Source organism: Aegilops tauschii, chromosome 3 (assembly GCF_002575655.3).
Source record: "Aegilops tauschii subsp. strangulata cultivar AL8/78 chromosome 3, Aet v6.0, whole genome shotgun sequence".
Classification (NCBI taxonomy): Eukaryota; Viridiplantae; Streptophyta; class Magnoliopsida; order Poales; family Poaceae; genus Aegilops; species Aegilops tauschii.
This window is the reverse complement of record NC_053037.3, coordinates 326,448,382-326,470,702: the sequence shown is the minus strand read 5'-3', so window position 1 is coordinate 326,470,702 and position 22,321 is coordinate 326,448,382. Positions and strand designations below refer to the sequence as shown.

Sequence of the window (22,321 nt, the reverse complement as noted above, 5' to 3'; positions counted from 1 at the left end):
AACAAGATCTATGGCTAAAAGATGGAGGAGAATCGCACAACTAGTGAGCATGTGCTCAGATTGTCTGGGTACTACAATCGCTTGAATCAAGTGGGAGTTAATCTTCCAGATAAAATAGTGATTGACATAATTCTCTAGTCACCATCACCAAGTTAGTAGAACTTCGTGATGAACTATAATATGCAAGGGATGACGAAAGTAATTCCCGAGCTCTTCGTGATGCTGAAATCGACAAAGGTAGAAATCAAGAAAAACATCAAGTGTTGATGGTTAACAAGACAACTAGTTTCAAGAAAAGGGCAAAGGGAAGAAGGGGAACTTCAAAAAGAATGGCAAGCAAGTTGCTACTCAAGTGAAGAAGCCCAAGTCTGTACCTAAGCCTGAGACTAAGTGCTTCTACTGCAAAGGGACTGGTCACTAGAGGCGGAACTGCCCCAAGTATTTGGTGGATAAGAAGGATGGCAAAGTGAACAAAGGTATATTGGATATACATGTTATTGATGTGTACTTACTAATGTTTATAGCAACCCCTCAGTATTTGATACTGGTTCAGTTGCTAAAGAGTAGTAACTCGAAAATGGGAGTTGCAGAATAAATAGAGACTAGTAAAAGGCGAGGTGACGATGTGTGTTGGAAGTAGTTCCAAGATTGATATGATCATCATCGCACACTCCCTATACTTTCGGGATTAGTGTTGAAACTAAATAAGTGTTATTTGGTGTTTGCGTTGAGCATGAATATGATTTGATCATGTTTATTGCAATACGGTTATTCATTTAAGTTAGAGAACAATTGTTGTTCTGTTTACATGAATAAAAACCTTTTATGGTCATACACACCAACGAAAATGGTTTGTTGGATCTCGATCGTAGTGATACACATATTCATAATAATGAAGCCAAAAGATGCAAAGTTAATAATGACAGTGCAACTTATTTGTGGCACTGCCGTTTAGGTCATATTGGTGTAAAGCGCATGAAGAAACTCCATACTGATGGGATTTTGGAATCACTTGATTATGAATCACTTGATGCTTGCGAACCGTGCCTCATGGGCAAGATGACTAAAACGCCGTTCTCCGGAACTATGGAGAGAGCAACAGATTTGTTGGAAATCATACATACAGATGTATGTGGTCCGATGAATATTAAGGCTCGTAGCAGGTATCATTATTTTCTGACCTTCACAGATGATTTGAGCAGATATGGGTATATCTGCTTGATGAAACATAAGTCTGAAACATTTGAAAAGTTCAAAGAATTTCAGAGTGAAGTGGAAAATCATCGTGACAAGAAAATAAAGTTTCTATGATCTGATCGTAGAGAAGAGTATTTGAGTTACGAGTTTGGCCTTCAGTTAAAACAATGTGAAATAGTTTCACTACTCATGCCACCTCGAACACCATGGTGTAATGGTGTGTCCGAACGTCGTAATCGTACTTTATTAGATATGGTGCGATATATGATGTATCTTACCGATCTACCACTATCGTTTTGGGGTTATGCATTAAAGACAGCTGCATTCACGTTAAATAGGGCACCATCAAAATCCGTTGAGACGACGCCTTATGAACTGAGATTTAGCAAGAAACGAAAGTTGTCGTTTCTTAAAAGTTTGGGGTTGCGATGCTTATGTGAAAATGTTTCGTCCTGATAAGCTCAAACCCAAATCGGAGAAATGTGTCTTCATAGGATACCCAAAGGAGACAGTTGGGTACACCTTCTATCACAGATCCGAAGGCAAGACATTCGTTGCTAAGAATGGATCCTTTCTAGAGAAGGAGTTTCTCTCGAAAGAAGTGAGTGGGAGGAAAGTAGAACTTGATGAGGTAACTGTACCTGCTCTCTTATTGGAAAGTAGTTCATCACAGAAATCTGTTTCTGCGACACCTACACCAAGTAGTGAGGAAGTTAATGATAATGATCATGAAACTTCAAATCAAGTTATTACTGAACTTCGTAGGTCAACTAGATCAAGATCCGCACCAGAGTGGTACGGTAATCCTGTTCTGGAGGTTATGTTACTAGACCATGACGAACCTACGAACTATGAAGAAGCGATGGTGAGCCCAGATTCCGCAAAATGGCTTGAGGTCATGAAATCTGAGATGAGATCCATGTATGAGAACAAAGTGTGGACTTTGGTTGACTTGCCCGATGATCGGCAAGCAATTGAGAATAAATGGATCTTCAAGAGGAAGACGGACGCTGATAGTAGTGTTACTATCTACAAAGCTAGAATTGTCGAAAAAAGGTTTTCGACAAGTTCAAAGTGTTGACTACGATGAGAGTTTCTCACTCGTATCTATGCTTAAGTCTGTCCGAATCATGTTAGCAATTGCCGCATTTTATGAAATATGGCAAATGGATAAACAAAACTGCATTCCTTAATGGATTTATTAAAGAAGAGTTGTATATGATGCAACCAGAAGGTTTTGTCAATCCTAAAGGTGCTAACAAAATATGCAAGCTCCAGCGATCCATCTATGGACTGGTGCAAGCATCTCGGAGTTGGAATATACACTTTGATAAGTTGATCAAAGAATATAGTGTTACACAGACTTGCGGTGAAGCCTGTATTTACAAGAAAGTGAGTGGGAGCACTACAGCATTTCTGATAAGTATATGTGAATGACATATTGTTGATCGGAAATAATGTAGAATTATTCTGCAAAGCATAAAGGAGTGTTTGAAAGAAGTTTTTCAAAGATAGACCTCGGTAAAGCTGCTTACATATTGAGCATCAAGATCTATAGAGATAGATCAAGACGATTGATAAGTTTTTTTCAATGAGTACATACCTTAACAAGATTTTGAAGTAGTTCAAAATAGAACAGTCAAAGAAAGAGTTCTTGCCTGTGTTACAAGGTGTGAAATTGAGTAAGACTCAAAGCCCGACCACGGCAGAAGATAGAAAGAGAATGAAAGTCATTCCCTATGCCTTGGCCATAGGTTCTATAAAGTATGCCATGCTGTGTACCAGATCTATTGTATACCCTACACTGATTTTGGCAAGGGAGTAAAATAGTGATCTAGGAGTAGATCACTGGACAGCGGTCAAAATTATCCTTAGTGGAATAAGGAAATGTTTCTCGATTATGGAAGTGACAAAAGGTTCGTCGTAAAGGGTTACGTCGATGCAAGTTTTGACACTAAATCTAGATGACTCTAAGTCTCGGTCTAGATACATATTGAAAGTGGGAGCAATTAGCTAGAGTAGCTCCGTGAAGAGCATTGTAGACATAGATATTTGCAAAATACTTACGCATCTGAATGTGACAGACCCGTTGACTAAAATTATCTCACAATCAAAACATGATCACACCTTAGTACTCTGTGGGTGTTAATCACATAGCGATGTGAACTAGATTATTGACTCTAGTAAACCCTTTGAGAGTTGGTCACATAGAGATGTGAACTATGGGTGTTAATCACATGGTGATGTGAATTATTGATGTTAAATCACATGGCGATGTGAACTAGATTATTGACTCTAGTGCAAGTGGGAGACTGAAGGAAATATGCCCTAGAGGCAATAATAAAGTATTATATATTTCCTTATATCATGATAAATGTTTATTATTCATGCTAGAATTGTATTAACCGGAAACATAATACATGTGTGAATACATAGACAAACAGAGTGTCACTAGTATGCCTCTACTTGACTAGCTCGTTAATCAAAGATGGTTATGTTTCCTAGCCATAGACATGAGTTGTCATTTGATTAACGAGATCACCTCATTAGGAGAATGACGTGATTGACTTGACCCATTCCGTTAGCTTAGCACCCGATCGTTTAGTATGTTGCTATTGCTTTCTTCATGACTTATACATGTTCCTATGACTATGAGATTATGCAACTCCCGTTTACCGGAGGAACACTTTGTGTGCTACCAAACGTCACAACGTAACTGGGTGATTATAAAGGTGCTCTACAGGTGTCTCCAAAGGTACTTGTTGGGTTGGCGTATTTCGAGATTAGGATTTGTCACTCCGATTGTCGGAGAGGTATCTCTGGGCCCACTCGGTAATGCACATCACTATAAGCCTTGCAAGCATTGTGACTAATGAGTTAGTTGCGGGATGATGTATTACGGAACAAGTAAAGAGACTTGCCGGTAACGAGATTGAACTAGGTATCGAGATACCGACGATCGAATCTCGGGCAAGTAACATACCAATGACAAAGGGAACAACGTATGTTGTTATGCGGTCTGACCGATAAAGATCTTCGTAGAATATGTGGGAGCCAATATGGGCATCCAGGCCCCGCTATTGGTTATTGACCGGAGACGTGTCTCGGTCATGTCTACATAGTTCTCGAACCCGTAGGGTCCGCACGCTTAAAGTTACGATGACAGTTTTATTATGAGTTTATGTATGTTGATGTACCGAAGGAGTTCGGAGTCCCGGATGAGATCGGGGACATGACGAGGAGTCTCGAAATGGTTGAGACGTAAAGATCGATATATTGGACGACTATATTCGGACTTCGGAAAGGTTCCGAGTGATTCGCGTATTTTTCGGAGTACCGGAGAGTTACGGGAATACGTATTAGGCCTTATTGGGCCATACGGGAAAGAAGAAAAAGGGCCTCAAGGATGGCCGCACCCCTCCCCTTGGTCTGGTCCGAATTGGACTAGGGAAGGGGGGCGCCCCCTTCCTTCCTTCTCTTTTTCCCTTCCTCTTTTCCTATTCCATATGGGAGGTGGAATCCTACTAGGACTAGGGAGTCCTAGTAGGACTCCACACTTGGTGCGCCCCCTCCTAGGGCCGGCCTCCTCCTCCCTTGCTCCTTTATATACGGGGGCAGGGGGGCACCCCAGAGACACAACAATTGATCCTTGAGATCTCTTAGCCGTGTGCGGTGCCCCCCTCCACCATATTACACCTCGATAATACCGTTGCGGAGCTTAGGCGAAGCCCTGCGCCGGTGGAACATCATCATCGTCACCACGCCGTCGTGCTGACGAAACTCTCCCTCAACACTCAGCTGGATCGGAGTTCGAGGGACGTCATCGAGCTGAACGTGTGTAGAACTCGGAGGTGCCGTGCGTTCGGTACTTGATCGGTCGGATCGTGAAGACATACGACTACATCAACCGCGTTGTGATAACGCTTCCGCTGTCGGTCTACGAGGGTACGTGGACAACACTATCCCCTCTCGTTGCTATGCATCACCATGATCTTGCGTGTGCGTAGGAATTTTTTTGAAATTACTACGTTCCCCAACACCGCGGATGATGCCCCGCGGATGTCGCGTCCCTCCCGGGGCACCGCTAAGGCAATCCTCCCTCCCCATGTTCCTGCTCCCAATGAAAACTCATGCATGAGGCGACGAACGTCATGATGGCGGCGCGTGCCGTCGTTACGATCTTGGGGTGAGGGGGAGGGATCATTGGGGGAAGTATATGTTCTCCGAATGGCGGTGCGGTACAGTCATAGGGCTAGCATGGACTGTGACACTATGCATATCAGGCACCGTCTTTTGTTAGCCTTGTTTGCTCCTCTCATATACATGTGGCCCTATGGTCCGGGCTCTTGGTACTCTCTGCTCGCTGGCAAGATTGGTGATCCTTGATACGAAGCGAGAGGGCAGAAGGACCTTTCCGCAGGAATTCAATGGGAAGGCGGTGATGGAGTGTGGCGGTTTCTCCTAGGAGCCGCAGTTTATTTGCGTTCGGTCCCTGCTGCACCTTATTTTGCATTCATGCCGCTCATGTGCTCTTGCTTGGCGGCAAGCTAGGGGCGCCCTCTGGTGCATTTCTTGTGTATTGGTGCCGTTGCTTTTCTTGTTTTGTCTAACTATTATTTGACCAATTTTGTAAGAGAGTTTCCTCCAAAAAAGCCAAACGGGGACCGAGCTCCATGAAGGCCTTAATTTGAAAAAATCAAAATTCAAACTTTTTCGTTTTAAAAAATTCTGAAAAATTTACGCATATACCTGGATGCATAATGAACATGTGTGCAAATTTTCAGATCGGAATACATTAAAATGAGAGCTACACAAAAAAGACAAATCTAAGGCTTTTTAGCATATGCACTGTTCATCCTTAAAGTCTATGATTTTGTTTTATTTGTACAGCTCGCAATTCAAGGTATTTCATCCTGAATTTTTTCACACATACACATTACATCCTTGCAAACATGTGCATTTATTTTTAGAATTTTTTGAAATTAAAAAGTTTAAATTTTGAATGTTTCAAAATAAAGACCTTCATGGAGCTCGGTCTCCAAAATGCCTTACTCAGTTTCCTCAAACACTTGTATTGTTTGATCATTCGATTTTATCTGTAAAAGGGTGCGTGAGCCTGCCTCCGGAGATAAAGCGGGCCAAAGCCGGAGTTTAACTTATTCACACAACCAAACACATACTATATAATCTATTCCCTAGCATTTAACGCCCCCTTTGCTTTTAGAGCTAGTCTAACCTCTAGCGGTCCTCTCTTCTTTTTGATATAGTAGTCTGGTGGTTGTGTCAGCTGATGCTGAATATGAAAGCTCCCGGTAATCTCCTGGTGGTTTACGAATACGTAAGACACATCAGAATTAACTTGATTAATCTCAAGGAAACGCTCATATTTGAAATGGCAGTAGCAAACTATTCTTTCCCTGAAGAAAGTCGTACAATGGAACATTTTATTTATTTTTGGAAAAGCATCACCCTTGAGGATGCAACTTAAAGGGCACACTAATTAGTTGAAACTTCAATTCCAAAACAAATGCCCGCCACCTAATCCTCAGGCACCAGCAAATTATTAAGCTCCACTAACCTGTAGCTTAAGTGCTAATGTCACAGTCAGATACGTGCATAGCCAAGATACGCATATCACAGAAACAAGGGCAGCACGTTGGTTGGCGTTCCTAGAAAGGGGAAGAAAAAAAAAGGAGGGCAGCACGTTGGTTGTCCACCACGTTGTTTAGCCAGATGGAGGCCAACGATCGATCGAAAGTGAGTCGCAAGCTAAGAACCAAAATCAAAAGGGAGAAAAGAAAGGTGTGGTAGAAGAAACGAAGCAAACGAGGGGATATATTTCAATCATAGAATTGGCAAGGTTTATAATTATAATTTTATAACACACAATTTTTATGATTACTTGCTAAAATATGTGTATGGATATTATTTGCAAAGTTGCTCACCGGTGACTATAAAAAGTCTATACTCCCATTTGTTCCCAGATAAAGGGAATGTATGCATCGTAGTTTTCTTAGCGTTGAGTGAAATGCGACGGTAATCTAGTGTCACTTTCAACTTTGTGTTTCAAAGATACCGACTCTAAATTAGAACGAAATTTACTTATTTTGGATTATCGGTGTGTATGTAGTATGTAGCAAGGTTTTTTCCCCTCATTTTTGTTTTTTTTCTCTGGGAGGGGCAGGAAAATCCGTTTTTGGAAAATCTCTGTATTTTTGGATTTTTTTCGCCTGGAAATTTTTCAAAAAGACATTTAACTACCAAAATATATTAAATTCAAGTTGTGGTTGCACACGAAGCACTATGTGTTAAATGGTCTATGCACCATGCTTCACTCCGAGCTTTTCGGGTTCGATACAACCCCTCCTGTATTAGTCTGATGTTTAAATTCAAATAAATTTAAATTAAACGGCCAGGTATGTACTCCTTTCACGTGAGTTGCAGCAAAGACGGGCGCCTCGAGTCCGTTCCACCTTCTCGATCCTGAAATCGTTTGTACGTTATTTCCCCAGTCAGGCCACAACCCCTGAATTGGAGGAGAGTAATTTTTTTTCGGGAAATTAGAGAAGAGTAATTTTTTTGCGGGATTTTGGAGGAGAGTAATTAACCGCTAAACATTCGATCACGAGCTCCGTGGTTATCCGCAGGAGAAAAGTTTCACGCATTTTTTCTTCTAGATAGAAGGATTATATGCATAGTATGCAATAAATGTCATGATATCCATTCCTAAAACACCGCAAACGGATAATGGCACTGGCTCATCGGAGTGAGAATTCAAACAATACCAGTCCAAAAATAGATTAGAACCATAACAATGGCCATGGAATCGAGCATAAACCACCACTGATTATGAGAAGATACCAAAAGGGATTTGACATTTGGAAAGCCACCTCCATTTTCCCGTCGTCACCGACGGCCCACCGGTAAATCCACCGTATACAAGCAGCAGGGCGCATCAGCATTAAATAAAAACGGGTCAGCGAAGGAGGAGCAAACCTGAAGCGAGAAATGGCTTCCAACCAACCCCGAGGCCACGCGACCCACGACAGGCGGCCAACCGGGGAGGGGCAATCTCGTCCGCCCGCGCACGGAAATCAAAGCAGGATTCCTTTCATTTCATTTCATGGCAACAAAAACAAGCCAAACACACTGCCTGCCTCCTCTCCTCTCCACCCGTCGTCCTCTCTCTCTCTCCCTCTCTTATTCCCTCCCGGAGCGCGAGCGCAGACCAGGAGAGGAGGAGGAGGAACAGGAGAGAGAGAGAGAGAGAGAGAGAGAGAGAGAGAGAGCCCTAGCCCTGCCCCGGCGCCCCGTCGCTAGGGTTAGGGTCTCCCCCGAGTTTTCCCGCCCTCCCTTCGTCGCCTCGCCTCGTCTCACGATCCGCCCGCCGGCGCCCTGCGGCGTGTGCGCTTTTCGGCCTCGCCGGCCCGGCCCGGCGCCAGCAAATGCCGTGTGTCTGACCGTGTCTGTTCGGAGGCGGGCTTGGTGTTGGTGTTGGTGTTGCCGCCCTTACGGTACGGGGGAGCCGAGGAGATTCCGGGTGAGATCCGGTGAGCGGCGAGATGCAGCAGGATCAGCGCAAGAAGGTGGGCTCCTTCCCAGAGATCCCTAGCATTTTTGCGTGCGTGAATTCCGCTCCAGTCGAGCTGATTGATGCAGCTCAGCTGCTCCTTTGCCTTGCTTTTATTATTATTATTATTTCGAGGCAATGCTTTGCCTTGTTTGGGGTCTCTGTCCGTTCAAGCCTTCGTTTTCCCTTTCTGTTCGGCACAGTTTCTTGTTTCTGTTCTGGGCATCACTCCCATAGATTTGACGTTCCGCCGCCGTATCACTATTCTCATTTCAGTGCCGTGTCAATCCGGATGTTTGAATTTATTTTTATTCCCACAAGGGTAGGTATTTTTTGGCAGTATTTTCGTTAGCCGTCCACGATCTTTTCCCTCTATATAATCTGATGAATCTCTATATGATCATGTCGCTCCTTCTCGCTTTCATCTTCTTGTCCCATGCATTTTCCGCACTCCCGTCGCATCGCATTGAGTTATGCGGCAGTCTTCCTTCTATATTTGGGAAAAAAGGTGTAATTTGGCGCTCCTTTACTATACCAGCTCGCAATTCACATGCAAAAGTTGACCGCATTCTGTGACCTCGAGAGTCTGCCCGCGCAAACACATTGTGGCCGTTGCTTTTCCTTGTCGGTGGGCAAAGCTGTTGGCTTTTCTTGTGGGGTTCTCCCGATCTGTGCACGAGCACTTGACTCACAAGTGGTGCGTGTCACGATTTCAGTTTCGCAACCAACGCTTCAAGATCTTTCTCCTCAAGAAAATTTCTTTGATCTACCTGCACAACAGTTGAATTTGGCATCTATTCCTTAATACTGGTTGTAGCTTCCCATTGATTAGTTATTTTACATGTCGTCCATTAAAAGTATCTGGAGATCTGCCATCATTTTTGCGACCCACCACCTACCGTGCCATTTCTGCTTTGCTTGACAGCGTGACATCAATTGTTTGTATATACGTATATGATTGCGAAAACTGATGGTCCATTGATCACTCAAGCTTCTTGTCGCCGGGAGCTTCTGACGAGCTTCCAGTGATAGATTTGTGAAATGTATTTGACATGATATCTGCAATTCTTTTCCAGAGTTCCGCAGAGGCAGAGTTTTTTACGGAGTACGGCGACGCAAGTCGATACAAGATTCAGGAAATCGTTGGAAAGGGCAGCTACGGTGTCGTGTGCTCCGCAATAGATGTCCACACCGGAGAGAAAGTGGCGATAAAAAAGATACATGATATCTTTGAGCACATATCTGATGCTGCACGGATTCTCCGTGAGATCAAGCTTCTGAGGCTCTTAAGACATCCTGACATTGTTGAGATCAAGCATATCATGTTACCTCCATCGAGAAGAGACTTCAAAGATATTTATGTCGTTTTTGAGCTCATGGAGTCTGATCTCCACCAGGTTATAAAGGCCAATGATGACTTGACAAAGGAGCATTACCAGTTCTTTCTTTACCAATTACTCCGGGCTCTGAAATACATTCACACTGGTAGGTAACATACAGATTTCATATCTTTCTGGAAATCATATGTCGCAGGACCATACAGTATATTTGCTCTAGTGAACTTGCATCAGGTCACCACCTTCCAGTTAGATATACTAGCTAAATAAACCCGAACGCTTATGGTTGGTGCCGTATCTACGGTATCGCTAGCATATTCAAATAATTTCCATATGACATATACTCCCTCTGATCCAAAATAAGTGTTGCAGCTTTGAACTAAAGTTGAACTAACCTTAGTTCAAAGCTGCGACAGTTTTTTTGGATCGGAGGGAGTATTAGATTAGCTGAAGTTATTGAGTTCATAGCAAAACAATCTGTACCAACTAGTGCCATGCTGGTTGGGTAGAGAAGAGGGGTGATAAATATATGCCCATCACTTGAATTCAAAATATGCTCAAAAACAGCTAATTATCTTAATCTTTGTAGGCATTAGGTGGTGACCACCAGGATAGATTTTCTTTCATAGAGTGCGTGTTGTTCCCTCATGATTTAGAGATTTTATATTACGCAATTTCCTGATAACTACATATTTGCTGGTTCAAATGGTATTCCCTTGTGGTGGTAGTCTTTTCGTCAACCAAAAAGGAGCATCTCCACAGTTCTTTCCATGAACAAAATCTGTATAAATAAAATGTCCAGTCGTGCTACTTTTGCTGCCTGCACCCAGTGCTGATACTATGGCCATATGTAACTGCAGCTAATGTTTATCACCGGGACCTAAAGCCAAAGAATATATTGGCAAATTCCAACTGCAAACTGAAGATTTGTGATTTTGGATTGGCACGAGTTGCATTCAACGATACCCCCACAACAATCTTTTGGACGGTATGTTCAAGGAATACCTATATCCTTCCATCCTTACATTTCTGACTTGTTTGATTTGAGCTAATCATCATGATGTCTATTTGTTCAATTGCACTACAGGATTATGTTGCGACAAGATGGTATAGAGCTCCAGAGCTCTGTGGTTCCTTCTTTTCAAAGGTAAGCTTCCCTCCATTATTAGCATTCTCTTGGTTGAATTTTGGTGAAAGCATTGAGCTGACAGACTGATATAACGGTAGACTAATGGTGCTGCGTTGCCATACCATGCATCTTTCGTTACCATTAATCGACCTATTAATACAAACCATTCTTCTTCGGTGATTGGTCCATTAGTTTTGTTCCAAGCTTATTTATGCTGTGGCATGAAACCTCATTTTCCCCACAGATCTTATAGAACATTTTATGGGAGCACAGCACCTTCTATTGGAACAAGCTCTGCTTCTGTGTGAAAAGCTAATGTAATCTGCAAACCATCACTTTGACTTTCCCCACTGTCATAATCATACGTTTGTTGTTTCCTTATTGCATTGTTGATCATGCATTGAGTGCTCAAACATGAAGTTACTCCATTTCTATGTAAATCTATGCTACATAGAATCTTGACCTCGTATCGTTCTCGGTAGGAGCTGTTAAAAATCATATGAGTTATATTTGTGTTAAGACTTGCGAAAGCATCTCAGGCATTGTTATATTTGATTATTCTCAATGAACATTATCATGATGCGATACTGATAAACAGTGACTTGTTACTCATGCATGTTTTTCTCTAACATAAATGCTCTGTTAACAAAATTGCAGTATACACCCGCCATTGATGTCTGGAGCATCGGATGCATCTTTGCTGAGGTCTTGACAGGAAAACCTTTGTTTCCTGGTAAAAATGTTGTACATCAGTTAGATCTGATGACTGATCTTCTGGGCACACCATCTATGGATACAATCTCTCGGGTATAGTGCTGGTTTTATTTGGGAATCCTTCTATAGTCTATTTGGTCGGTTATCCAATTGACATTAATAGGTTCTTCCTTTCCAGGTCCGGAATGAGAAAGCAAGGAGGTATCTGAGCAGCATGAGAAAGAAAGAGCTGATTTCGTTTTCGCATAAATTTCCCAATGCAGATCCTTTGGCCTTAGACCTGTTGCAAAGGCTTTTAGCGTTCGATCCAAAGGACCGCCCAACTGCTGAAGAGGTACATTGGTAGTGTTTTTACAGCCCTGCTTATGCTGGCAGCAGAGTGTCTTGTACTTTTGAGTTATTGAGGTGCATAAAGTGACATTATTTGGAAACTTGTGATTTCTGTCAGGCATTGTCTCATCCGTACTTTAAAGGGCTTGCCAAGGTTGAGAGAGAACCATCCTGCCAACCAATCACAAAAATGGAGTTTGAGTTTGAGCGTAGAAGAGTGACAAAAGAAGACATAAGGGAGCTTATATTTCGTGAGATATTGGAATACCATCCACAGTTGCTCAAAGACTACACCAATGGAACTGAAAGGACAACCTTTCTATACCCAAGGTCTGAGCAATAATATCTTTGGAATTAGATGGTGCTTTTGCTCATGCTTTGACCTTTGTTTTCATTGTATCTCTTCACAGTCTACTGACTAGGACACTCTCTACCTGTGTTTATGCAGTGCTGTTGATCAATTTAGGAAGCAGTTTGCTCATCTTGAAGAAAATAGTGAGAACGGCCCTGTAGTTCCAATGGATAGAAAGCACACCTCTCTTCCTAGGTAACCTTTCATTGTTCCATGATATTTCTTTCTCTACCTTTTATTATATTAGCGGCAGGAGTTCAAAACAGCTAAAAGGCACACATCAGAGCTTAATAGATTGGTCAGGGTCACAGTTTGGAACTTAGGCACACCGTCATTTGTCACACTTCACCTCGTCTAATAATAATGTTGTCTTCATATGGCTTGACAAGAAGGTGAAACAAACCTATGCTAATATGACACAATGAATGGCATTTTTGGCTTCAGTTTGGAACTTTGGAACACCGACATTGGCCACACTTTAACTCCGATGACAATGTTGTCTTAATATGCTTTCACAAGAAGGTGAAATGAGCCAATGTTGACGTGACATAATGAATAACATTTTGGACTTCAATGTATGTAGCTAGAGCTGGGCAAAAATTAAACTGAATTATCGGGTTTTTCAGTTGGCAGCTGAAAATTCAGTTTGTAGAATTGACTGACCGAACTGGTGCAGTCAAATTCAGTTTTAAGTCCCGGTTAACTGAAAATCCGAAGAAAAGCACCTTGTAGGGTTTAGGCCAAGTAATAGTCATGGCCCAAGGCCTGCTGTGAGATGCATTTTGGCATCTCGTTGAGACTAGGGCGCATGCAGCCACACACATCACGCCTGCATGCCATGAACAGTCGAACCGAACGCTGCCATCTCCCTCACGCCGCTAGGACCTAGGACTACACCGCCATGCTCGCATCCCGCCTCTGAGCAACGGCCGATGGAGGGATCCCTGGCACACCGCGACGCCCCACACGGCCTTACTAGCGTTCAGCCGTCGCTGCTGACCGGCCGCTGTTGTAAAATCCATATTATTGCTAAAAGAATGATAAAAATATGGCAAAATATGTTAATAAAGTGAAATCGTAATGACCACTAAATGTTAACTAAACAGTTCCTGACCAAATAGCGAGCATAAAATTTGGGCCATGTTGGAGTTGGGTTCATGCAACTGAATGTGGATTGTAGAACATTGAAGTCAACTTTCCTGCGTACTGTTAGGCTGGTTGGCCAAATTGACATGCCAGGAGATGATACACACTTCATATTCGGAATCTCAGCTCTCACAACCTGATAGTTGATTAGTGCACATTGATGCAGGATTTACTGATTCTCTTGCAGTCTACCTGGCTGGACATTTAGTTCTTGCGAATTGATTCATGAAACATCTGTTAACGTTTTTACAGGTCTACTATTGTTCACTCAGCTCCAATTCATGGCAAGGAACAACCCCGTATTGGCCCATCAAGGGATAAGCCTTCGCCTGACGAGTCTTATAAAAATCATCGAGATTCAGAAAAATATTCTGGCAATGTCCAGAGAACCTCACAGGCTCCACAAAGAGTGCCAACAGGTGCTTTCTAGTCCATGTTTGATATACGTGCTTAGCTGGTACTAGTTTTAATCTAATCATATAATGCTTGTCAATTATACAGCAAGACCAGGAAGGGTTGTTGGTCCAGTTCTGCCTTACGAAAATGTTGGCATGAAGGATACATATGACCCACGAAGAGTGGCAGCAATGAGCTCAGGTTATCCTCCCCAACAGCAAATCCCGCAAATATACGGTTATTATCAGACACCGGCAAAGTCAGCTTGCTCCGAGCCATCGCAGGCCGAAATGTATACGCTGCACCAGCAGGTTTATGCTTGCGCAAACAGTTCAACTGTGCCTGATGTTGCTCTGGACATGAGAGCACCTCCCTTCCATCAGTCAGCAGGGCCGAAAAGGGGTTCTTCTGATAGGCTATCAGCGGAATCAAACCTATACTCGAGATCCCTTAATGGCATGGCTCCAACTACAACAGGAGTGGCGGCAAGTGCTCACAGGAAGGTCGGCGTTGTTCCCTACGGTATGTCGCAGATGTATTAGTGGCCAGTCAGGCGCATCCGACATGCCTTCCTGGAGTGCGGCTGGTGGCCAACGAAACAGCGAGAAACAAAGTGGCGGATCAAGCTTGGGTGGGGTTCCCGCAAGGTTTACAGCGCAGGGCAGGGCAGCCCAGGGTTTGATGCTTATGTGTGCTGTCTGATCTGGAAGCGTGTGAAGCTCTTCGTTCTGTTTCGGGCCATCAGCTTGTTGTATCTGCCTGTGTGCACACTGGATGGGGGTGGGTAGTCAGTCCAGTGGCTTGTAATCTGAGCTATTTAGGCGCCGGTTACTTTTTCTAGGGCGAGGAGACACAAGGGAAAGGAAGGAATGCTAACCCGTTTTCTGTTGTATAGAGATGTTTGTCATCAATGTGCAACTTCAGAAAGATATATATAAACTTATAAAGCACACTTTTGGTGCAGGTGATAATTGCCACCACGTAGTCGAATCAGTGGCTTCTGGTTTTAAAAACGGCAAACGCGGGGGGGACGGCAATTTCATCTTAGCTTGCTGAAGCGCAATGTTGCGCAAACCCTGAGTTTTCGTCGCCAAGAGTACAGTCCCTAGTCTTAGCTCGCTGCCCCTTTGCTAGGAAGCATTTTGATGGCGGTGAAGAGAACGCTTCACAAGGGCATGGAGATTGGTTTTCTATCTACTCCCTCCATTCCTAATGTAGACTTCGAAAAATGCCACTGAAAATGGCATTTTTCAAAGTTTGCAAATTGCAGTAGCACTTCTTGGAATCGCCAGAATTCAAGTGACATTTATCAAATTAACCTATTAAAGAAAGAAATAATAACAGCGAGGCAGTCTTATCCCACTTTTAGCTGCACACATACTCCAAAGCATGCGTGTTGGGCGCTATTCCAAAAATAAAATGGAAATTTACGATTGTTCTACAACCAGGATAGGGATTTAGGGAGAATTTTGTGTAGGTGAAAGCTTCAGGCATAGTCAGCTACTCTGTGCTGCTTGAGAGGTCCCTTTGAGCAAAAACTGGATTCAGATCACTTTATTCAATACTATAATTTATGTACACAGACCTGCCACACAGAAAACCCGAGCAATACTACGTATACAAGCCATGGCGACATGCAGTTTATGCTTGCTATCTGTAACAGCCAACATAACATAAATGGTGAATGCTGATCCTATACCTAATTTCCCAAGATGGAGTTCGCTGACACAGTGGCAGGCTCAGGCTCAGTGCATGATAATGATGCATCTTAAGTCTAATCCTGCTGGACTGTGCCATGAAAAGTCTTTGAGATTAGTGGCCTTACGTCCTCTGCATCAACAAGGGTCTCGAGGAACGGGAGTAACTCAACCAGTTCCTGGTCCGCGGGGTCATCAAACCAGCTTTTTATCGGGATACCATTATCGACTTGCAACTGGAAAACCTGAAACAAGAGAGGTTTCAGCTATAATATAATGCATCCATAAGAGTGTTCAGGAGTTGTGAAGCCCTCATGAAGAGTGCGACTCTAGCTGTTAAAAGTTTTCATTTGATTCAAAAGGAAGCAACTAGATACCTGCAGGTCACATGCCTAGAAAATATAGCTACTAAGATTGAAAATTACAAACAAAGAGGAGAAACACTGAGAACTGGGCGCTAGCTCCCGTCTGGAGTTCAAAGGTGCTGAACCCGCCCAGCTGCACTGTATGGTGCTATCCGCGCTAATTCGCGGAGAGCTCGCACTTCTATACAGTGGACAGTTAAGGAGGGATCCTTCCCCCTTTAGCCAACGTTTACAAAGGAGAAACATATCTGCCTGTGGAGATAAAACATGGAGTATTTTGGAAGGAATGTTACCTGTGGCGTATTGTCAATTATAGCAACTTTTGCCAAGTGGACTCCCAGAATTGTCAGGTCTTTTGTATAGCTGCCATCAGAGAATATACATGACTCACGATATATTCGCTGCGAGATCAATTTCCCATCAGGGTCAAGCCTATCTATTATCTGCTCAGCATAGATTCTCTGACTAGCTGTGAAAATGACAAGCTCAAACATCTGAGCTACCTTCTCAAGGAACATCTTCAGGTGGGGCCTTTGTCTCACATGGACTGTATGGTCTTTCATATTGAAGAAAACTTGAATGCTGAAATCAGATATATCACAGTGATCCAATGTTGAATGGACAAGAGTCTCTGCATATGAAAATGGGTAAACCATCTTAAAAAATTAGCAATCGTAGTAAGAATGTTGACATCACAACTGAATTTTGCAATGCTGAAGATAATGCGCCAATGCATGACCTAAAATGAAAAACTGAAAATTTGTGACACCACAAAGGAAAAGAAAACCATTCACAGTGAACTGGATGATCAAAGATTTCAAAGGAAACAGAAATTTGGATCCATTTTATCCAACATATTGATGGGGCTTGCAGGGATTGATTCAAACAATCCTAATCGTAGGAGAGCATAATCAAATCCCCTTAATAGTTGATCATCAATTTTCTTGCGGTTTAATTCCAGCCGATGTAGTCTGAAGATTTATGAACTTTGCTTCCTAAAATATCTATAAACTTACCTTATAAATCCCTGAGCAGACAGGATGGCAGCATGCTTAAGTCACAATTACTAGAAGAAAGAAAACTTCAGAAGTATAACTGAATGATGTGAATACATTGCCTGCTTACCATCCAAATCAAGCACAAGAGTGACATGCTTTGTTCTCACTGGTGATTTTCGCAGACGATTGGATGAGTCAACATCCATTAAATCAGGCAGACCTCTAGAATGAAGCTTTTCATCACCATACTCAATTCCTATCACATCCTGAGAGGCAGAAGTACTTTCGGTTTCTGAATCTGGTGGTTTCATTTGAAGGTACAAGGATGTGTCATCAGGGTCCATTGTACTGTGATCGACTGGAGCCTTATTGGTTGCATTATTTGGTTCCTCTGTCTCATTGAGAGACAGGAGTGCCACAGGCCGCTCTACCAAGTCAACAATATTCATCATATAATCATGAGAGGAAGTACTGACGTCACTTGTAAAACCCATTATGCTATCAAATTGTACATCAGAAAAACTTTCTGAGAAGTAGAAATCCAGAACATCCCAAACTTGCAGTTCGCTTGTAGTATTGTAGCCTTCATCATTGCCACTAAGAATCAGCTGAAGGAACTCGGTGCTTTCGTCCATTGCTGCAATGACAGAATAGGGAGAAGATCAGCACATTCAGATACCACATAGTAAGATAAAGAACTGGATAACATGATAAAGGCAAGCAGCTAAATGCGTATACTTGAGCAACATATAGTCCAATACAACACTGGAAAGGCTGAAGATATGAAGCCTAAAATTAAAATACTACAGTAAGTCAGCGACTTAAAACATTGGAAGAGTTGAAAGTCAAGCCATATTACCTGTAGCATTGTAGTTCACTTCTTTCAACTGAACATCACTGTACATTGGATTAGGTGTCAGGATAGCTTCAAGGCCAGATGATGACGGAACTGATATTGGAACCTACAAATATTAAGTATTAGTTGAATAATCCATACTGCAGAATTCATAACTTGACATAAGTAGCAGTGCTTCTAGGCTGATGAAATGGATAAATAAAGCAAAGATGGAATCGTTCTGTTAGATTTTACAAAGGCAGCTGATAATCATTGTCTAAGTAACTTAAACTGAGATAGCTCCTAGTGTCTAAGCGGATTGCAGAAAACAACCACAGCGAAGGAGAATGGGTTTGTTATTTCCAGCCCCAGTCACGGAACTGTTATGGTTTCATCACTTCAACCAATGTTACAGGTTCATAGTTCCTTAATTTATACTTCCAAACATATAATTGGCTTTAAAAAATTTAGCCCGCCACATTCTTGATTTCCCAATGTAACATAAGCAGAAAATATATTGTTTTTTTATCAGCTCAACATTATTTAGTATTTAACTTGTGACAAGTGTATGTAGTAATGACTATTAAGCAAAGGAATAAGATATTATTCCCTCCGTTCCTAAATATAAACCTTTTTAGAGATTCCAACGTGGACTATATATGGAGCAAAATGAGTGAATCTACACTCTAAAATGTGTCTATATACATCCGTATTGAAATCTCTAAAAGGGCTTATATTTAGAAACGGAGGGAGTACTTATTAACATGAAGGTAAAAAGAACAATGAAGAGTCATCTAATTCCAAAGTAAAACTAACACATAAATTCCAAATATAGTTCTTGAGTAAAGTTGCTACAAGATGTAAAACCAACCGCTGTGGCAATTAGCTGATAATCCTTACAACTGGCATGAGTCCTAGATCGGCATACTTTTTCAATAGGACCACAATGCCAGATATGAGTCTATGCATTATCTAAAAGAAGATATGAACCTAAGTACGCACTTGCTTCTGAGAAATAGAGGAAATCAACCAAATAATGGTAAGTTATGATATGTGATTTTCTTATCAGAGACCAGAAACAGAAGTATGTTTTTTTTATCAGGAATTAAATTTTATTAAACGAATTAGAAGATTAATCACCATAGATCTAGGACTGCATGACAAGAATGACACTGGCAGTAAACCGGTAGCTGATGTGTCAGATTCACCATGCAACAAGTTGACTTCAGCCATTCCAGTGTCTCCTGCTGATACTGCGGCAGTAGAGTGGACTGCAAACAAAAATAAATTAAATTGCAACACTTCGGCAGTAGAGAGAACTGCAATAAATAAATAAATTAAATCGCAACTATGAACTCACTGTCGTCTTTGAGAGAACCGTACATCCATATGCAACTAATTAATGGTATTAATAACATCATATGCATATCCTAATTATAGAGCGGTGAAATATCTGGGCTTTCTAAAACAGAAGGTAAATTTGACAACTTGATGCTGGGGAGAGACGGACATATATATGAACATTCTTATCTTTGAGCTAACCACACAACATAAGCAACAACCTCTTATCGCTTGCAGTATTTCATTTCTACAGAAGGTTTGCTACATAGACTTGGAACTTAGCAGTAGTGTTTATTGTTTAGCAGCCAGAGTATAAAGAGGTTAATGCTAGATACACTCATGCAGTATAAATAGCAGTATAAAAGTACAACAAGGAACAAAAACTACCTTCCGATTTCGTACTATCTAATATACCTATATTACATTAATCCAGATATCCAGACTGATGTTCAGTCACCTGCAATTCAACACATTTACTATTTTTAAAGCAATGTAGTATAACAGTAAAGCAGTATAACACATTCCTGAGGATTATATAATTCAAGGAAGTTTATGTTCTGAAAGAGTCACTACTTCTCTAGTGCAGCCACAGTGCAGGTGTATTCCAAGCAGAAAATCCAGAATTCAGTGAGAGAGAGAAAAGATCAAAACGAGTCTAACCAAGTAGATCGGAATCAAAATTAAGCAGACTTTACCATTTTGATGATCTACTAGCGTTGACCCCAGCGCTGTTTCGCGGAATGTAATCTCTTCAGATTGCGAGTCTTCCAGTATTTCAGTGGTTTTGTGGAATGCATGAAACTCCTGCGTCCCTAAACAGTCGGTGCTTAACATTTTATTCATCCTTAATGCAGTGATATGCAAAAAGCATGTTCAAAGTACTGCAGGTCCAGTAGGTAGGAAAAGGCCAACTGTTGAGACATTTGATATCACTCAATACATTAGTGGAGAAAAGTATTGGCAGTAAAAAAAAATCTAAAGGCTAGTGTAGTGGAAAAAAGAATACAGTACTTTAGTAGTTCTCGAGAAATTAAGAGCGTCCATTTTTTTAACAAATTCTTATGATGAATCTTTTATCATCGAAGCTGCGCCTATATAGTTCTCTAGCTGAAGGCTATTTAGAAAATATACTGTAGTAGTCATATGGCAAGTGAATTCAACAATCAAGCAGCCTCCGATAAACTGATATCTCCACAGATTTAATCCCACCTCGCAAACAAACAAACACCAACTTCATTTCTAGACATTTGAGATGCACACTTTCCCGGTACAAAGCTCCCGCCATGATCCATGTTATTTTGGCAGAAAATTCGGAGCAGGAGATATGTAATCACACCGAAGCTTGAACTCACAAAATCATCTTCCGGGCCAGAATTCACAAATCACACCATACGCCCAACAGCCAACAGCAAGCTGAAGCAACCTAAATACTAGTATCAAAATACTACAAATACCTCAAGTTTGACCCCGGCCCCCCTCCCCAACCCAAACAACTCAATTAGTAACCAAAATCCGCAGCAATCACACGGAAAATAAAAGTCAGAGAACGAAAGAATACTATTGGAAAAAAGAGAGAGAAATTCAAGCTTGGAGCTCGACGAGCAGGGGAGATACGTACCCAGTCACCAAGCTCTCGCTGGCGCAGCCTTCTTCAGCACAGCCCTCCTCCGCTGGTGGCCTCGCTCACACGGAGAAGGGAAGCAAGCAAGCGCGCAAGAGAGAGAGAGGGGGAGAGGGAGGGAGAGGGAGAGCAACACAGGTAGGGGACAGCTCGATCGCTCGCTAATCCCGCACCACATAATCTATACGACCGATCCGCGTTCGGCAGGCCAAACCACCGGTCTCTTCCACCACTCTGGCTGCCATGTGGGGCATGGTTCGCCGACCCCACCGAAATGCGACCCAGAGAAGATGGTTTCGGGTTGGTCTCGCGATTTCGGGGTGAGTTGCGGCGCCCTTTCCTCTCAACGATCGTTCCTCCGTTAGCATGTTTGGCCGTACTCCCTGACAGGTGAGCCCGGCTACGTTGGGGCCCGTGTGTCATGCATACATGTGCGAGTACATGGTGGTGGTGTGCGCGGGACTCGGGGCCCATGGGTACACGTGGACGGCAAGGATCGGTAGCTCATCATGCCTAGCGGAGTCCACCCGTTTAATTTACAACAATTAGTCCTGCTTTACCCAACCACCCGGCCATGTCTACCCGCTGCCCCTTTCCGTCACTGACAGCCGCGGGTCAGCGCGCAGCACGCGGGCAGCGCCCCAGTGGTAAGTGAGGTCGATTTGGTGCTGGGCGTCATAGAGTTGGTGGGGTTTCGCGCGTGGACGGCGCTTGATCCTTTGCTCCTCCTTCCTGGCTGCGACCACTGCTGAAACGACGCGTGGCCCGGCAAATGTGGTACCCTGTGACCCCCCACGCTCGTGCGGCCGCCGCCGTGCCTTCGCGGATCAGGCTGTGACTGTGAGCAAATGGCAGCGGCGCACGTGAGGACCCGAATTGCTCACGTGAAATGTTTCTTGTGCAGCTTTGCCTACGTTGGTACCGGAATCGTCTCTCCACGGCTCTTCCGTCGTGATTTTGAAATGAAGACTTGCTAAGAAACATTCGCAAATTATTAAGAAAAACATTTGCAAAAAAAAGACTTGCTAAGAAACGTTATGTGTATGCCTTGTGGACTGGACCCAAAGTGTTTGGGATATTGCCACTGGGTGTAAACCGGCCAGGAGAGGCCGGGTTAACCCCATGATAGTTCACTATATCTGAAGCCCATGAAGACAGACGGTGACGTTGTATGAAGGCCCAGGGCCCAAAGCCGGTTTAAGGCCTGTAGACATAAACCGGCATTGATACGTAAACTTGTGTTGTAAGATAGAAAGAGCAGAGACCGAGCCGGACACGTTTATGAGCCGGCAT

General features: G+C 42.8%; 2 protein-coding genes across 19 annotated transcripts; one reads left to right on the top strand and one right to left on the bottom strand.

Annotated features, from left to right (window-relative positions):
• Nucleotides 1-8,293: 8,293 nt before the first annotated feature.
• LOC109770079 (mitogen-activated protein kinase 10) lies at nt 8,294-15,142 on the top strand. Its single transcript, XM_020328795.4, has 10 exons — nt 8,294-8,783; nt 9,844-10,252; nt 10,965-11,092; nt 11,192-11,251; nt 11,891-12,040; nt 12,126-12,281; nt 12,396-12,607; nt 12,726-12,824; nt 14,028-14,194; nt 14,277-15,142. Exons 1-10 carry the CDS (start codon nt 8,760-8,762, stop codon nt 14,711-14,713), a joined length of 1,842 nt encoding a protein of 613 aa, XP_020184384.1. The 5' UTR covers nt 8,294-8,759; the 3' UTR covers nt 14,714-15,142.
• Nucleotides 15,143-15,697: 555 nt separating this feature from the next.
• On the bottom strand, nt 15,698-21,342 carry LOC109770077 (uncharacterized). Of its 18 annotated transcripts, none has more exons than XM_020328784.4 (8): nt 21,026-21,342; nt 20,103-20,211; nt 19,795-19,864; nt 19,207-19,337; nt 18,091-18,193; nt 17,359-17,868; nt 16,527-16,864; nt 15,698-16,113 (listed from the first exon to the last, which is right to left on the bottom strand). In XM_020328784.4, exons 4-8 carry the CDS (start codon nt 19,297-19,299, stop codon nt 15,946-15,948), a joined length of 1,212 nt encoding a protein of 403 aa, XP_020184373.1. In that variant the 5' UTR covers nt 19,300-19,337; nt 19,795-19,864; nt 20,103-20,211; nt 21,026-21,342; the 3' UTR covers nt 15,698-15,945. The 18 variants fall into 18 exon arrangements, with proteins under 18 accessions (XP_020184373.1, XP_020184372.1, XP_073366570.1 ...); XM_020328783.4 differs by having other exon boundaries at nt 20,103-20,219; nt 21,026-21,248; XM_073510469.1 differs by having other exon boundaries at nt 19,275-19,337; nt 20,103-20,219; nt 21,026-21,248.
• Between the last annotated feature and the right edge of the window lie 979 nt (nt 21,343-22,321).

What these genes read in the sequence shown, in the direction of transcription:
- LOC109770079 (XM_020328795.4), top strand. Translation starts at nt 8,760, where the DNA reads ATGCAGCAGGATCAGCGCAAGAAG. An exon ending in AAGCACACCTCTCTTCCTAG is followed by an intron (nt 12,825 to 14,027) that starts GTAACCTTTCAT and finishes ACGTTTTTACAG; the next exon opens with GTCTACTATTGTTCACTCAG. An exon ending in TCCACAAAGAGTGCCAACAG is followed by an intron (nt 14,195 to 14,276) that starts GTGCTTTCTAGT and finishes TCAATTATACAG; the next exon opens with CAAGACCAGGAAGGGTTGTT.
- LOC109770077 (XM_020328778.4), bottom strand. Translation starts at nt 20,250, where the DNA reads ATGAATAAAATGTTAAGCACCGACTGTTTAGGGACGCAGGAGTTTCAT. An exon ending in GCTAGTAGATCATCAAAATG is followed by an intron (nt 19,338 to 20,102) that starts GTAAAGTCTGCT and finishes TTTTGTTTGCAG; the next exon opens with TCCACTCTACTGCCGCAGTA. An exon ending in TAATTGACAATACGCCACAG is followed by an intron (nt 16,114 to 16,526) that starts GTAACATTCCTT and finishes CTCTTGTTTCAG; the next exon opens with GTTTTCCAGTTGCAAGTCGA.